The following is an 18,916-nucleotide window of genomic DNA, read 5'->3' on the forward strand; positions in this document are numbered from 1 at the left end:
TGTATTTAGATTACAGTATATTTCTCATCATGAAAAGATGTTGCATGTAAATAAATACACAGGTAAAGATATTTAATATTCTAACGGATTGTTGCATACCTAGCTGTTTATTATTAATGAAATGCAAAAAACAAAAACAAGACAAAGGAAAACAGTATCAAAACACCTAAGTTTATTAGTAGCCATGACCCATTCCCCTTTCTTACTCAGTCAGGTGTCCCTGACAACCATGAATCTACTTAAAAAAGAATGTTTTTTAAATAGGCTGTAATTTTTAGAGAAGTTTAGGTTTACAACAAAATTGAGAAGAGAGTTTTACATACCTCTTGCCCTGACACATTCACAGCCTTCCCCATTACCAACATACCCTACCAGAGTAGTGTATTTATTACAACTGATAAACCTACACTGACATGTCATTATTACTCAAAGGCCGTATTTTATGTTAGGGTTCTCTTGGTGCTATACAGTGTATGGATTTGGACAAATTTATGGCATGTATCCACCAGTACTCTATTACACAGACTAGTTTCAGCCCTACTAACCTTACGTGTTATCTCTGTACATTTGCCTATTTTGGGCACTTCATATAAATGTAATCACACAGTATGAGGACTTATTGTGTTTGGCTCTTTCATTTGAATAATTTTTTCAAGATTCATCTAATTTTTCTTTTTTTTTTTTTTAGCAAGTACTGGTATCTCATTTTGGTTTGGGTTTGCAATTCCCTAATGACTACAGAAAGTGAAGTGACAAGTGCCTAAAGAAGGCAGAAAGTGAAGAAGAACTAAAGAGCTTCTTGAAGAAAGTAAAAGAGAAGAGTGAAAAAGTTGGCTTAAAAATCAACATTCAGAAAACTAAGATCATGGCATCCAGTCCCGTCACTTCATGGCAAATAGATGTGGAAACAGTGGCTGACTTTATTTTTTGGGGCTCCGAAATCACTGCAGATGGTGATTGCAGTCATGAAATTAAACGACGCTTACTCCTTGGAAGGAAAGTTATGACCTTTGATAGTTTGATAGCATATTTGAAGTTTGATAGCATATTCAAAAGCAGAGACATCACTTTGAGCAGAGACATAGACTTTGAAGTTTGATAGCATATTCAAAAGCAGAGACATCACTTTGTCAACAAAGATCCATCTAGTCAAGGCTATGGTTTTTCCAGTGGTCATGTATGGATGTGAGAGTTGGACTGTGAAGAAAGCTGAGCGCCGAAGAATTGATGCTTTTGAATTGTGGTATTGGAGAAGACTCTTGACAGTCCCTTAGACTGCAAGGAGATCCAACCAGTCCATCCTAACGGAGATCAGTCCTGGGTGTTCATTGGAAGGACTGATGTTGAAGCTGAAACTCCAGTACTTTGGCCACCTGATTCGAAGAGCTGACTCATTTGAGAAGACCCTGATGCTGGGAAAGATTGAGGGCAGGAGGAGAAGGGGACAACAGAGGATGAGATGGTTGGAAGGCATCAGTGTCAATGGACATGAGTTTGGGTGAACTCCAGGAGTTGGTGATGGACAGGAAGGCCTGGAGTGCTGCGGTTCATGGGGTCACTAAGAGTCGGACACAACTAAGTGACTGAACTGAACTGAATGACTAAAGATGTAGAGGAATTTTTCATGTGCTTCCTGATTACACAGTCTTCCCTGATGGCTCAGTAGGTAAAAAATCTGCCTGCTATGCAGGAGATGCAGAGACACTGGTTCAATTCCTGGATCAGGAAGACGCCCTGGAGGTCTTCAGTATACCTTCAGTACCCCTACTCTAGTATTCAAGCACATAAGTATGAACTTTTCCTCATTTTACCATTGGGTTATTTTTCTTTTTGAGCTGTAAGAGGTTTTCACATATTTGAGATAAAGTCTCTTATCAATGTATGATTTGGAAATATTTCTTTCATCCTGTGAGTTGTCTTTTCACTTTATTGATTCTGCTCTTGGAGGCACAAAAGTTTTTAATTATGATGAAGCTCAATTTACCTGCTTTCTTTTTGTTATTTATGTTTTGATGTCATATTTAAGGAATCATTGCCTAACCCAAGATCACAAAATTATTTCTATGTTTTCTGTTAAAAGTTTTATAGTTCTAGCTTTTACACTGAGATCTTTGATGCAAGTGAATTGATTTTTGTATATGATGTGAAGGAATAAGCCAATTTTACACTTTTGCATGTAGATATTCAGCTGACTCAGTTTATTTCTGGACTTTTAATTCTATCCCACTGATGTATATGTCTATTATCATGGCAGTAACTTAGCCTTGATATTCACATAGAATTTTAATTCACTTACTACAAGTGAAACTAATGACATCAAATTAATATACCACTTACTTTTATTGCATCTCAGTATTTTTTAAATCTTATATTTTAGAAAGGTGTGTTATGCATATGCAATTAACTTTTAAAATCTTGTTGCATGATATGTATTTAAGGCAAAAGTGTACTTTAAGATAAAAATAAAATTATTCAGAAAAATTCTTAATTATAGAAATTCAAACACCATGGCAACAGAGGCCTCCATTTTAACCTTGAGCCTTTTAAGTAACACCTTAATGATTAAAGGGATATTTACATCCCACAGTAGTAAATATGTATATTTATATATACATAGTTCGGAGAAGGCAATGGCACCCCACTCCAGTACTCTTGCCTGGAAAATCCCATGGACGGAGGAGCTTGGTAGGCTGCAGTCCAAGACACAACTGAGTGACTTCACTTTCACTTTTCACTTTCATGCATTGGAGAAGGACATGGCAACCCATTCCAGTATTCTTGCCTGGAGAATCCCAGGCATGGGGGAGCCTGTTGGGCTGCCGTCTATGGGGTTGCACAGAGTAGGACACGACTGAAGCGACTTCGCAGCAGCAGCATATACATAGTTATTATCTATTGACTAGTTTTTTCCTTCTCTCCCTCTCCCTCCCAATCAAGCACACAAGAAATTTTAAAATTCACATGTAATCACAACATTTTAGAACCAGAAAAATTCTTGGAAATCATTTCCTATTTTTTATAGATGAACCAAACCCAGGGTAGTTAAATGAACTGCCCAAACTCATACAGGGAGAAAGCAAAATATCAGATATTAGAGTCTAGGTTTCCAAATTTCTTTTCAACCACTGAATGCTAATTCATGTAAATATTTGCTCATTCAACAATCATTAAAAGGCGCTAGGCACTAGGCTTAGTGCTGTAAATATGAAGATTGAATGACTGAGATCCTGCCCTCAAGGAGCCTACCATGAAAAGGAAAACAAACACAAGGCAAATAGAAGGACAGAAATGCTACAACAGAAGCGTCTAACAAGTGCAATGAGACACAGGGACTTTATGCATATTTTAAGGTTCATTTTATATTTTCACTAGAAAAACAGAGCTTCTGCAGTCTTACACTGAAAAAGCCAAACTAACGAAAAAGAAATACCAGGCCACTCAGGCCTAGATGATCATATAGCTTTCTAGTGGCAGGGGGTTTAGACCTCAGATTCACTAATATCATAATGCAATAATCTTTCCACTATCACAATTAATTGCCAATTGAGAAGTACTGTTAGATTAAAACCTATAACACTGAATCTTGGATAGACATTCACTGTACTTAACATTAGGCTTATCTCTATCAGAGAACAAAAAGAGAATTACATAAATGGATATAGAGTCATGCTTTCAAAGTGGGACATATTCAAGAGGTACAGTAGGTATGTAAAAATTCTAGACTTGTTTAGCTTTAAAATCTACAAAATGGAAGTTTCACTCTCTTTCATAATATGGTTTTTCTCCTTCAACTACGTGGCTTTATTTATTTTTTTTAACTCTCTGCTCACAAAGCAAGGAGAATTTTATCAGTATCATTAAATATCCTCCTTATGGACAACCTGAAAGCAATTCAGCTTATTTCAGTCAAACATGAAGTCATGGTTCCCTAATCTCTAACAATGAAAGAGAAATTACATTTATAAGATAGTTTTATTTAGAACACTTTTTTGTCTTCTCACTCAATAGTTTAATCTTGGACTTCCTATGATATATAATTTATGCTGTCCTCCCAAAAAACATAAATAAAAGTTTGTACTTTCTCAAATGGAGGTTCTTTAATCCTAAATATCCCCTCACAGATATAAGCCTAGTATTTGTTTTGGAGACAGAAAATAATGCTCTCTTGGATGCCTACAATCATTTCTAGTCATTCCTAGCTAAAAGTTTAACTAGGAAGTTCCTCTCTCACCTTCTTCTGAAATTGGTGCAATCATTTATTTCTTCACTGTTTTTCCCCACCTAATGTCTCTAAATCAAACAGAACAAACATCAAGTTTTTATACTAATACTTTTAATTATTTCTAATTTGTGGGCATCTGAATTGTGTAGCATAAATTTTTAGCAAATTATTCCATAATCAATGTGTGGAATAGCTGTGGCTAAAAAGAAAAAGACTTCTGTCTTGTGTTCAGCCACATGGATTCCATACCTCTAGACACCGAAGACTAAAACTCTGCTGGCATTTTAAAAATTTTGTACTCTGTATGCAAATCTAACTGGTTTTCCACTGTCACTTATAAGTCTTTCCCAGCATTATTCTTTTCCAAAGTACCTTCTTTCCTCTTGTTTCCTTCATCCTTTTCCATCAAGTGTCCATGTTCAATATTATTTCTCCCCCTGCTCTCCCTCCACCCCTATGTATTAGCTGTAAAATAGATGTAAAGCTTGGTGTAAGTCCAAAAATTTTATGATCAAAATACATACTTAGCAAATTGTTTGGCTAAATCTTTCATGTATGATGAAAGATTATTACCACAATTCATTAGCAAATTATAGACTTTGAAATGTAGGCAGACAAATATTTGGCCCTGTATCAATCAATTTGGACCAGCTGGGTAGAAATTCACACAATCCCAGGAAACCCGGGAAGTGAAGTGCTCTTTCATTTTTCATTCACTTGAAACATTAAAGAAAAATTATCATTCTATAAAAATGTCCACTTCTCAAGATTTTAGCAGAGCTATTTTAGATTGAGTTTTATTTTCAGTCAATTACTACTTTAGTGGCCAATAAACTGATCATTTTCCTTGCAACGACTGCAGAATAGTGCCTAATGCATATACGGGCATCTTGACTATTTATATTTCAGTTTAAAAGCTAAATATTTAATAATGATTCTATTGCCCTAAAAAGCAGATGGGGGGAGAAGCTATGGGGACTCTACATATACTAAACCAGCCTGGAAACTAATTTTGCAGTTATTCATGATAAATAATATCATTAACATTCTTCCTCTGAGCCTCTCTTGCCTAGTGAGGTGACCCTTGTACAAAGATTCTGATTGATCCTGTGTGTCTGTTTTATGGGGACAGCTGCACTTTAGGAGCAACTTAAAACAAATTTCATCTAAGGGGCATCTAATCCAGTCCTTGGTACAAGACACATGGAAAAGTCAGTGTCAAAATTAAACAATGCCGGCTTTGCAATGAGCAGATGCTTTTGCCTTGCAGCTGTAAAAACCTTAAAACAATCCAGTACTCTACTGTCTGGTCACGCAATGACCACAAAGCAAGGAATACATTTTGTCATTTACAGAAAATGTTTGCTATGAGCTTTTAAAGTCTTTTTCTTCTAAAAAAATGTTTAAGAAAATAATAATAGGAATATATTGAGGGTAATATAAGTTAACAGAGCCCTAGACTGAGCAACAAAATTTTTTAAAGTATATTTGCCAAAACAGATACGTTTGAAAAAGGATAACTACTTGGCTAAATAGTATTAGACCACACACAAGACACATTAGACAAAAGAAAAATTACCACATGCAGACATTTTAAGAGGTTATAGACAAATAACGTTTGGTATATAGATAAACATGTAAATATTTCCTGTATGCAGACCTTATTTTTATACACCTAGTCTTAGTCTAGCTTATGTATAAGCACTTTATGTTCATTTACCTACCCACCCTTTGATTTACTTCTTTGTTTTTGTTTATGGTTTTGCTGGGGGGAGAGTGGGGAGAGGGGGAAAATATAATTCTCTTTTATATTTTTATAATTATATAAAAGGAGGCTACATAATTCTCTTTAATATTTTTATATCTATATAAAGGAAGCTATATAATTCTTATTTTATGGCTAGAGGATAGTATAATGTTAAAACACATCTCAGCTTAAGTAATGTGGTATTTACCAAGGTATATAAACCACAGTATTTTCCAACCTTTACCCACAGAAGAGAATCTTGTCTCTGACATTCAGGAATCTAGGGGTTAATATTTTAATACTGAAATAAACTCTTCTTCATGAGAAGAAAAGCTCCAACTACTGTGTGTGTGAAACCAAAGATTAAGCCCCACCTAAACAAATGACTGTATGGTCATGATCAATCCACTTCTGCTAAATGAGGGTCTGGCTTTAAACATAGCTTTTTATGGTACCTATAAGAAAGAGAATCTAGTAGTCTTACCTTTATTTTAAATAGTCTACTGCAAAAAAATTTTTTCAGTAAGTTCCCCTAATCATTCAGATTTTTCCTTGAAATCTCTTTTCCCCCAACAATATCAATTCATTAACACCTCACTACTTATAAATTTCATTGGATATTTTGTTAGTTGAAAGTCTGGGGATTCCCCTTATATTCCTCTCCAGCCTACAATCTATATTTGAATGAACAAGTCCCAAAGTAATGATTGCATTAATAGGAAATTAATTTAATTTAATTTAAATATCAAGCAGCATGCTATCCTCTTCATTAAAGATCTTTGAAAAGTAAAATTTTAAATGTTTTTGTGGTTGTCTTTATGTTTCTATATTTTATTTTCTAAGAATATAACTAAAACATATTGACATATAAAGCATATTGGTGCATCATGCCAAAATGTAAACTCTAGACATTTGTTTTTTTGTAAAATGTTTATAATTATCACGTAAGTCATATACTATTGGTATGATTCTGTTGTTCTTTGCTAATGGCTATATTTAAAATAAACTTGATTACAGTGTAATATGTGCCATTAAACAAAAGTAAACCATGGAACAAAAATATATCATAAGAGAATTATGCCTGAAATATAAAAATGCACAAAATAATTTGCATGTGATCCTTTGTACTTTAATCCATACACCTTAGAATAAGAATTAATGTTTTACACTGTCAGTATTCCAAGTTACAATTGTACACAAACAGCTTTAAGAATAAAAAATAACTATAAATTTGCACAAACTAGGTTTGCTTATACATTCTTTTTTATTTTATAATAATTTTGGTTACTAATCAGAATTATGCTAAGCAGAGCTGTGCAAAAACAATTTATTTGGAAGTTCATTTGGACTTAAGGTTATTAATTACACAAGCCCAATTTTACATTTAATGGACTTTAATACATTATATATTTTTACGGTACCATGTGGAGATTTGGAAAAATGGTTGGCTCAAATAAGTGATTCTCTTTTAAGTGCATTTTATCCCTTTCGGTTTACTCAGTAACAGCAATATATTTTTAAAGTATATATTTTACTCAAAAAATTCATAAGTAAGTCACAAACCAAAAGCTAACAGATGTGTGACTTCTAATTAGTTATAATAATCTCTGCTTCAATGCCATTAGAATGAGCCTTTCTTTTCTTTTGAAAACTAAAAAAGCTTTCCTTTGAATTTTAAACTGTCAGGGTGCTTCAAAGTCAATGTACAAAATCTGCTTTGATTAAAATTTTAGACATCTACAGTGATAACTTTATGAAAGGAAAATATTAAATTATAATTATCCTAAACAGACACAGTCTTGTGAAACTAACCCTACATTCATGTTAAAACACAAAGAGTTGAATATAATGAATTTGATTCATCCTCGAACACAAAGCTTCACCACAGTAAACTCAGTCAACTGTTGCTCTTGCGCCTATATTCATGGTGCTTAAATAGCGCACTTTAAAACAAAAAAAACTCCAATTGGCTTTTCAGACATCCACCCTCCCCAAAAATAACGCACTTGAAAAACTCAAATGATATGAAAGGCTTCAAGGCCTCTTTTCTCCCTTTCATACCCTCTTTTTTTTTTATTTCTGTTTGCAGTAATCTGCCTTTCTCTTTCTCTTTCTCATTGCTACAGAGCAAGCGAGGAGGCTCAGAGCTTTGAAAAGGGGGCTCAGTGTGTAATGGGTCTACTAGAATTAATTTACTTGCACCAAATCCATTGAGCACAGAGGGATTTTTCCCCCCTCTCTCTCTCCCTCTCTCCTCAAATCATTTGGAGTCGAACGCAGCCCCCCAGCCTTTGTAATTCTAGTAAAGCACTTAAAGTGCACAGTAGGTGTTCATGAGGACCATCTGGTCAAAAGCAAAACAAGCTGCTGATTTTGCCTTTGAATAGAATGAAGCAAGTGTGAATTAGTCTCTTCAATTAGCACTATTACAACCTGTCAAGTGCATATTGTAAAACAGGATTATTACAGTATTGGTCACCAGTGCAATTATTTACTCTCTGCCTTTTCTTGCATATAAAAATGTCTTATGTTTATTAGTTTCTGATAACTGAACATAATATCTCTTACCCCAGGCATTTAAAACCTACCAACACACATATCACAGATTATGAAATACAGTCGGCTAAGAAGTTGCTCAGATACACATACCTTAAGTAACAAAGGTCTAAACCACTGTCAACTTTTTAACAAAATTTCATTGTTTCTATCTTCTTGAAATGTAGGAGAAGAAATACTTACATGGGCTAAAAAAAAAAAAAAAAGCCCAATAGAGATTATTTTAAAATACTTTCAGAGGGAGAGAAAGACTTGTCAGTTCCAATGGCTGCATTGTAAATATTAAATGTATTTCCTAAGGAGATAATTTATTAAGCATCACAGAAAACCCCAATATTTATAAACTGATCATTACTGATTTGTTCATTCGAAATAGCATAACTTCAACACATCTCTGTTATAAAGTGCAACTTGAAACTCATACATGCATATTTAAAAGAAACTCATAATCTCCTTTACTGAAAGCTGAAGAAAGGCTTGAATTCACTGCCCAGTTGCTTAAGAAATTATCTTTTATTCTTGCTTAGATATCATTTGTGATTTCAAATTAAAAAAAAATCAGACTATGATACATGCTAATTAAAATGGGTTCATTCTAATTGAGCTTATATGTCATTTATCTTGCAATAAAAATAAACCACTTAAACTTTTAATTAAATAAGCACACAATTTAATTTATCCTATTGCATATGAACATTCTCATCTCCCTACTCTTCAGTTCTGTGCCAGCAGCCCCTACACTCTCCATACTGGAAAACAAACAAACCAACAAATAAACAAACTATATCTAAAACATATATAGAAAGGGCATGTTAGTTAAGAAGTTACAGTCAATAAACTACTAGAAAATTGCTCCTTAGTATAATCTGTAAAAGACTACATATTTAATTACTGGTACTAACCTCTAGCACTAAAAGAGAATAGTTTGAAATATATGTTAGTCAAGCAAGTTGAGAAAGTAGGAAAAGAAAACTGCACACAAAACCCTAACAGGAATTTCAATTTGCAGAATCAGAATTAGCCTCATGAGTTCACAGTTATTTAGCCGACATTATTTTCAAGGAGCGGTATGATTTATTTAATTTACTTCTTACTTGCTAATTCAAATTTGTAGCTTCCTACTTAACAATCACTAGTATTAGTAATAAAATGTTCTACTATTTCATGCAAGATGTATCTTTATAGGTTGTCAATTTTTCCCTTTAATTCCCATTAAGAAATAAATCAACATTAACAAGAACAGTGAGAATTTTAGGATAAAGGGAAACTCAGAAAAGAATTTAAATAATTCCAATAGCTATTCATCATGCTTTCTGCTGTATGAGACAAGGAATACTCCATGATTCAGAACCAAAATTACTTAGTTTCTTTAATCCTTATTATTCTGGGTCATGTGTATATTCCTTAAATTTGTATGACATCTACAAAGCAAAGTGGATATTTTGTCTAACAGGAGCTTCTGCAATAGCAAGATGGACAACAAAGAATTATTTTCCAAGAAAAGTTGGCTTGATTTCAGGGACTTTATATCCTTTACCACACCTGGGATTAGGATTTGCAGTAGGCAAATCAATCTTTTCTTCCCTTTAATTTAACCAATCCCAAGTGCTTTTGTAACCACAGATCTTTAATAGTATTTGAAGACAGAATTACTTAGATCTATACAATTAACTGTTTAAAAAATCTAAATTCTCAGGGTAGAAAATTCATTAAATTAAGGTAAGCTTGTTTAAATTTTCAAGGAAAGTCACTACAGTGTGCCAGCCAGCTAACTGAGGACCTCAAAAGTAGAAATATCATGAAATTATCGTTACATTATTTGATAATTTTTATAAACTATCTTGTCATAATGGAAAAGGATAATGGATTTTTTATTCTTATGACTACTTGCAACCCTCCATTTTGACCTTTTTATACTAATATTGCCTTTTCCTCAAGTAGGAGGATAATGTAAGTGGAAGGATTTGTAAAGAGCTTAAAAAAATAACCTCAATACCTAACTAGCTTAAATTAAAGTCTAGAGCACCCAAAGGACATAAGTCATGCATTGTAAGGCAAGAGACCAGAGAGCCAGAATGAACAAACACTTGTACAACTATCGGTTTATCACCACTAACTTGCATGAACATACGGTCAGTGAAGAGTTATTTAAAATTCAAACTGCATCTAAGTTCTATTTTCCAAGTCAGTATTTTTTTAAATGTATTTTGTTAATTAAAAGTTGAAATTATAGTGCCTTTTTCGATCCTATTTCATTTAAAAGAACTTTCCCTTTAGGGTGTAAATATTATAAGAGTTTTCTTTTTAAAATACAAGACTTTCAAAATACCCCCAAAATGACATTTTTCCCATCTAAAACAAAAATAATATACTACTAAGTGAAAAATAAAATCAAGTTTAAAAAAATTTCTTCTTTTATCTCATATGTTGCTTAGAATTCTTCTTGAACCTTTTAAACAATACTGAAAAGAGATTTCTGAAACTGGTGACAAAAATTAATTTACAAGTTAGAATATATGATATCATTAAGCTTCCACAGTAATAGCAAAATTTCTAGCATTTATAAAGTAACACTGTAAAATCATTTCAAGATTATATTTTTGTTGTGTTGCAACGTGACTTTCCATCAGGCTACTACAAAAAAATACATGTATTTAAGTGTCACTGTGGGTTGCAAGGCGCAGCATAAGAGCATTTTGTCCTCCTGAATCCCCTTCCAGGTATTCCAGAAGTTGAAGAAGAAAGGTCTTAGGGTTAGGACTACAGAGTAGGACCCAAGGCCTAAAGAATATAATCCACATTCCTTTTCTAACCTGTACAGAATAAAAGAGCCTATGTGTACCTGTCTGCCCACAGATACTAGAAATGAAAATATTTATTTTTTTCCTGGCAACTAGTATTTCAAAATATTATTTTAGGTCAACTTTTAAAAAAGGAAAAAAAAAAGAGAGAGAGAGAGAAAAGGAAAAAAAAAAACCCAAACTCTTGTTAAGAAATACATTTAAGAACACCCATCTGCAAAAATACTTTTGAGACATTTTTCATTTAGAAAATGATGTAAAAAGATTTACTGTTTTCAAGTCCTTGAAGCTTAAAATATATTTGATTATCTAAATAGCAGGCTACAGAGAACAGTTTCAGCCAACTGTGGCGTACAATGGCACATTTACAGAATTTTAAATATTTCTTTTAATAATTGATGTAGTCATTTTGAATCATTCTGCATAGGATATCAGGTGTGAGCAGATTGCATTAACGCTGCTTAAACATTTCAACTTGTCAGTATGGCCAACTCGATTTCGGAAATATTTGCAGTATTTTCCCATCGAAACAGTAATAAAGGCAAAATAAATATATGCCACTACTTTATAATCACCGAACATTAATGAATATTTTATGTCTTTTTAAATCTCCCTGTTTAATTTAAAAGGGTGAAATTAAGTCTCCTCCCTGCAATGTGCCAATTATCTGTAAATCAAACAATAACTTGGCCATTATGCTCCTTTTTGTTAATATAAGAGAAGCTAATTTGAAAACACTGAATGGCATTTTTAGACTATCAGTTTAATAGTCCTCTCTGCCCTCTTGTGGGAGAAAGTTGAAACACACTCAAACTATAAAAACTGGGAATGTTAAAACAAAAATACAAAAAACGGTAAAATTTTGGCTATAAAAATCTCAATCAAAAAGAAAAATAGGGCAGTCTATATTTATCCTTCATGCATTCTACTAGTCTTCAACTTAAAAAAGTAAATCAATAACAGTGAAATTTATCTCTCATTATCTGTGCTTTTCTTCATTAAATTGAGGTTATTTATTATGAAACTAGATTTCTTATTTAATTTTATTCATATAATTTAAATTTCATAATCATGAGGTTCCAAGAATAACTTTCCAATAGGGCAAGAGTTATTATTTTTATTTCATTATTTTTAACATAAAAACAACAATGATTCTTCAAGGAATTAAAATCTTAAATTCAGAGAACAGAATATCCATTTTAGAGATTTTAAATGAAATGGCAGTCACTATATTTAAAATCTTAGAAAAAAATCAAATAATTTAAATCTAAAATTCAAATTAAGGGCCAAAAAAAATTTTTTTAAATCTTAGTTACTAGTCAATAAACTATTCAAGTGATAAACAGAGAAAATAAACTTCATGTAATGAGTTCTTTATTGCCAAACTCAGCAGTTGAAATTTATTGATAAAATGAAAAAAGAAAACCATTAACTGTCCAGCCATTTCAGAAACAATTCATATACTTCTGAAGTATGATTAGGATGGAAACTTGTTCTTTCAATATGACATTAATAATTAGTTTAAGCAATGTAGTCCAAAAAAATTTATGAAATAATCCAAGATTAAACATGATTAATAAAAACATGATTAGACACATGACTGCTGTCTTTATATCTTACAAGAGGTAATGTGACATAATCATTTCACTGTTTCTAAACACAAGTCTCATCATAGCCTTATACATATCTGCCCCGCCCCATCCAAGAAGATAAATTACTAGCTTTTAGGTGGGTGGGGCCACAGACAAGAAGTTACCTCTTCTCTCTTGGGGAAGGTTCTTTTTTGAAACAGTGGCCCTGGTTGGCTCCATTGAAGAAAATATTGACACTATAAATAGATTCTTATTAGATACTCTGGGCGAAATGACTGGGTTCCTACAGCATCTCTAGAACACTGCCCACGGCTGGAATTCAGCTGCTTAAGAAAAGCCTCTTCAATTCCTTTTGGAAGCAGGCAGGATACACATTATAAATAATACATTTGAGAGCAACCGTTCAAATAAAATATAAGCATGTCTGAAAATGCATGCTATCAATAATTTCCAAATTAGTATTCTGAATAATTACTATAACACTGTGAAATATATAACAATGGGTTATTTTTAAGAAAGGTTTTAAAAGTTGACTATATTAAGAATTATCAAGAGCTTTCATTTACAACATCTATCTTTCTAGGTCAAGTAATATATCTACAGTAATCATTGATGCTCCAGTTAATTAAAATTAAGAAGCCAATAATGAAACATAAAGAGAGTTTCCAACCAGAACAGATAAGCCCGCTTTAACAGGGTCAACATTAGCTATAATGAGCTACCTTTATTCCTTAACTGTGAGACATAACTCACCTCTTGAATGGTACTGCTTCCTGAGAAGTTCAGGTTGTACTCCCGCTGGACTTCTCGGTGGGTGATGATCAGCATGAAGTTTTGATTTAATGACTCCTGCAGGGCACTGAAAGGGTTGAAAGAAAAATAAGGAACTCTGAGATGAACAAGTTCTAGCTTGCTTTACAGTTAGCTGCAAAAACCCCAGGAGTACCATAACCTCCACACAGGCATGTCCGGGCCCAATGTTATCGTCTTTTCAGCTCCTAAAGGCAAGAGAGCATGCTGAGAACAACCAAGGGGAGCTAACTTGTTAACTCCTTCTCTACCAAGGTGTTTTTAAACTTCAATTATAAATATATTGCATACATAAGAATTTCTACAAGTTATATGCTACTGCCTACCCATGTATTTTCACCAAGAGAAGCAAATTTGTCAACTATATTAAATTCCAAATATGCTACTAAAATGTACACTCAAAGACTCTGGTTTCCAAGTGAAATAGCAGTTCTAGAAGAACAGAAATTTGAAACTATACTCATGAGTATTGTATAGAAACAGAAATACAGCTTCAGTAAAAATTGAGAAACCATTGAAATCTACAGAACTTTAACTGCTATACCATAATTCCCTCAAAATAACACACTTTCACTTAGGACTCAGAAAAACCCAGTATTTAGAAATTGGAGAATTCAGAGCAACATTAAACTCTGTGCCAAAGTTTCAAATAGTAAGAAATGTTCCAGAATCACGAATAATAAATACATTTAGCCACATAAATTAAGAAACATAAGCCATGGTTCGATTTGTTTATGATAATATTAAAAAGCACTAACAGCAATAAAAATTTTTAAATGTCACCATTACATATGAACAATCTGTATTGCTAGTCTCAAGTGTAATTATGCCATACTTATGGAATAAAAAATAATATACGATTCTGGCCTTCATCACTCCTTCTTTGCCAATATGTAACTATGGGATAGATATACGTACAAAGTAAGATTAGAATTAGGCAGTTATCTGTATCTTGGTGTCTCCCATAGGGTCCACAGGTTAATTACATATTCAAAATATCTAGGAAACACCAATATACAGCATGAAATATTATTAATCAAAGTCAAAGAAAACAATACAGTTTCTTTGGGCACGGCTCTGTCACTGTAGCCTTACCACTTAAGCGTAATGTCTGGCACACTTCAGATAAATATTTGTTTAATAATGAATAAATTATAAATTCACAAGACAAGAGCAATGTTATCTTCTGGTAAACTATATGGGAATCAAGATTCTGATTTTTATTCATTTATTTATCAATATTAACTATGCCTTGCATTATTCCAGATGCTAAGGAAACCAACCCAAATAATATACAGCTCCTGTTCATGAAAACCTTCACAATCTAATGAGGGCAGACAGATACATAAACGGCTGTAGTATAATGTAATAAGTAAAACTGAGAAATTGAAAAAAGTACAATGAAAACTGAGAAGGAAGTGCTTAATTGTGCCTTAGTGAAAGGGTGAAAGGGCTAAGGAAAAGCTTCAGAGGAGAAGAAAAATATAAACAGAAACGTAAAGGACCTTAGAGTTTATTAATGAAAAGGGATGAAATTTTAGGTTTGGGGAAGAGAGATGGGTAGCACTTCTTAGACAATGAAATAACACATGGAAGAACACAGCATGTTCATTCATTCAGTCAACATGTATTTATTGAGCACCTACCTACATTTATGACACCATTCTAAGAGCTAGGCATATGAACAAAAAAAACCATGGTCCCTGCTTTCATAAAACTTATATTCTAATAAAGGAAACAATACTCAAGTAAATGAATAAGTACTTTAGAAAATGCTAAGTGTTGTGAAGAAAATAAACAGGATTGTAAAAAGTAGCAGAGGGGCAGGGGGAAGGGAATTATTTTCAATAGAATAGCTGGGGAAGACATCTCTGAGGAAGTGACATTTAAGTTGAGGCTGGTATAAGAAAGAGATAGCAGGAGTCTGATCATGTAGGTCCTTACAGACCACAGTAAAGAACTTGATATTTATAGTAATTGCAAAGGAAAGCCATTGGAGAGTTTTACATTGGGAAATGGTTAAGATCTGATTTACACTTATATTTATACATCATCATTCTGGTTGCCCTGGCTACAGTGTGGAAAGAGTCAAGGCACGGCTGGTCTCAGCAAGAAATGATGGTGGCTTATGCTAATGAGGGTAGTAGAGGCACAGATAGTGAAGAGTTGTTAGGTTCAACTGTATTTGAAAGGAAGAAACCAGACAACTTACTAATGAAATATAAGAGAAAAACGTTAACTCCAAGGCTATCTAAACAAATGGAAAGATGGAACTGCATTTAACAAAGAATCAGGTTAAGAACAGGCTGGGTGGAAAAACTAAGAGTGAAATTTTGTATATATTAAAGTTTCAGGTACCTACTACAGATCCAAAAACAGTGATGTACAGTTGTGTATAAGAATTGACTGTCAAATAAGCCAGCTTAGAGCAGGAATGAAGACTGCCAGGAGAAATATCAATAACCTCAGATATGCATATGACACCACCCTTATGGCAGAAAGTGAAGAAGAACTTAAGAGCCTCTTGATGAAAGTGAAAGAGGAGAGTGAAAAAGTCGGCTTAAAACTCAACATTCAGAAAACTAAGATCATGGCATCTGGTCCCATCACTTCATGGCAAGTAGTTGGGGAAACAGTGGAAAAAGTGACAGACTATTTTTGGGGGCTCCAAAATCACTGCAGATGGTGACTGCATCTTAAAAGACGCTTGCTCTTTGAAAGAAAGCTATGACCAACCTAGACAGCATATTACAAAGCAGAGACATTACTATGCTGACAAAGGTCCGTTTAGTCAAGGCTATGGTTTTTCCAGTGGTCATGTATGGATGTGAGAGCTGGACTATAAAGAAAGCTGAACGCCCAAGAACTGATGCTTTTGAACTGTGGTGTTGGAGAAGACTCTTCAGAGTCCCTTGGACTGCAAGGAGATCTAACCAGTCCATCCTAAAGGAGATCAGTCCTGGGTGTTCATTGGAAGGACTGATGTTGAAGCTGAAACTCCAATACTTTGGCCACCTGATGGGAAGAACTGACTCATTTGAAAAGACCCTGATGCTGGGAAAGATTGAAGCCAGGAGGAGAAGGGGACGACAGAGGATGAGGTGGTTGGATGGCATCATGGACTCAATGGGCATGAGTCTGAGTAAATTCCTGGAGTTGGTGATGGACAGGGAGGCCATTCCAAGGGATTGCAAAGAATTGGACACAACTGAGCAACTGAACTGAACTGAACTGAGAGCAGGAGAGTTGACAGCACATAAAACAGCATCCCCCTATCCTCAGTTTCCATTTCTGCAATTCCAGTTATCTGCAGTTAACCAAGGTCCAAAAATATTAAATGGAAAAATTCCCAAAATAAACAATTTCTAAGTTTTAAATTGCAGGCTGTTCTGAATGGCATGATGAAATCTCATGCTTTCCTGCTCCATCCCACTTGGGTCATGAATCATCCCTATGTCCAGAAGTCATTCAGCAGTTATCTTGTTTATGAGGTCAACTATCACAGTGCTTACATGCAAGCAATCCTAATTTTACTTAATAATAGCCACAAAGCACAAGAATAGTGATAGTGGGAATTTGGATAGGACAAAGAGGAGCCATAAAGTGCTTCCTTGATGTGAACAGGTAAAAGTTAAAAAAAATAAAAATGTATACTGAGTTTGCTAAACTCAACAGTAAGAATGAATCTTCTATCCATGAAATTGTGATGAAGGAAAAAGAAATCGTACTGGTCGCAGTCTCACCTCTACTTCCAAAAGTTATGGCTACAGTGCATGAAAGCGCTTAATTAAGAAAAGGCATTGTATTTACACAATAAGATATTTTGAGAGAAAGTCCACATTCTTGTAATTTTTAATACAGTATATATTGTTATAATGTGTCTATCAACATTTATTGATGTTTATCTTTTACCTAATTTAATACTGTGCCTAATTAATAAACTTTATTATAGGTACAGGCATACCTCATTATATTGCACTTGGCTTTATTTTTTATATTTTTATATTTTGCTTTACCATGTCTTTTTTTTTTACAAATCGAAGGGTTGTGAAAACCCTGTACTAAGCAAGACTACTGGCATCATCATTCCAACAGCATTCTTTTTTAATTAAGGTATATACATTGTTTTTTTAGACAGAACTCTATTATACACTTAACAGACTACAGTATGGCATAAACATAAGTTTACATGCATAGGGAAACCAAAAAATTCATTTGATTTGCTTCATTAGTGGCTCACATGGTACAGAATCTGCCTGCAATGTGGGAGACCCAGATTCAATCCCTGGGTCAGAAGATCCTGTGGACAAGGAAATGGCAATCCAATCCGGTATTCTTGCCTGGAGAATTTCATGGACAGAGGAGCCTGGAGGGCTAGAGTCCATGGGGTCTCAAAGAGTCAGACACAACTGAGTGACTAACACTTTCACTTTTATTTCATTATGATATTTGCTTTATCGCGGTGGTCTGGAATTGACTTTAAAATATTTCTGGGGTGTGTACCTGTATAAGGAAAAACACAGTATATGTAGAATTTTGTACTCTTTGTAGTTTCAGGCCCACCATGGATGGCAGGACTACTATAGATAGTATTTCCCTTATGATTATACAGTGGAAGTGAGAAATAGATTTAAGGGCCTAGATCTGATAGATAGAGTGCCTGATGAACTATGGAATGAGGTTCGTGACATTGTACAGGAGACAGGGATCAAGACCATCCCCATGGAAAAGAAATGCAAAAAAGCAAAATGGCTGTCTGGGGAGGCCTTATAAATAGCTGTGAAAAGAAGAGAAGCGAAAAGCAAAGGAGAAAAGGAAAGATATAAGCATCTGAATGCAGAGTTCCAAAGAATAGCAAAAAGAGATAAGAAAGCCTTTTTCAGTGATCAATGCAAAGAAATAGAGGAAAACAACAGAATGGGAAAGACTAGAGATCTCTTCAAGAAAATCAGAGATACCAAGGGAACATTTCATGCAAAGATGGGCTCGATAAAGGACAGAAATGGTATGGACCTAACAGAAGCAGAAGATATTAAGAAGAGATGGCAAGAATACACAGAAGAACTGTACAAAAAAGATCTTCATGACCAAGATAATCACAATGGTGTGATCACTCACCTACAGCCAGACATCCCGGAATGTGAAGTCAAGTGGGCCTTAGAAAGCATCACTACGAACAAAGCTACTG

The 18,916-nt window shown here is 34.1% G+C and overlaps 1 protein-coding gene across 2 annotated transcripts in view; it reads right to left on the minus strand.

The window, feature by feature from the left end:
* The window catches only part of FAF1 (Fas (TNFRSF6) associated factor 1), a 489,357-nt gene that overhangs the window by 259,819 nt on the left and 210,622 nt on the right, over positions 1-18,916 (minus strand). For both annotated transcript variants that reach the window (XM_010834447.1, XM_010834446.1), the window contains exon 7: positions 13,672-13,777. In XM_010834447.1, coding sequence (XP_010832749.1) covers positions 13,672-13,777 — 106 coding nt within the window. The remainder of the gene's footprint in view (positions 1-13,671; positions 13,778-18,916) is intronic.

The sequence above is a fragment of the Bison bison genome, unplaced genomic scaffold (assembly GCF_000754665.1).
Source record: "Bison bison bison isolate TAMUID 2011002044 unplaced genomic scaffold, Bison_UMD1.0 scf7180017864033, whole genome shotgun sequence".
Lineage (NCBI taxonomy): Eukaryota > Metazoa > Chordata > Mammalia > Artiodactyla > Bovidae > Bison > Bison bison.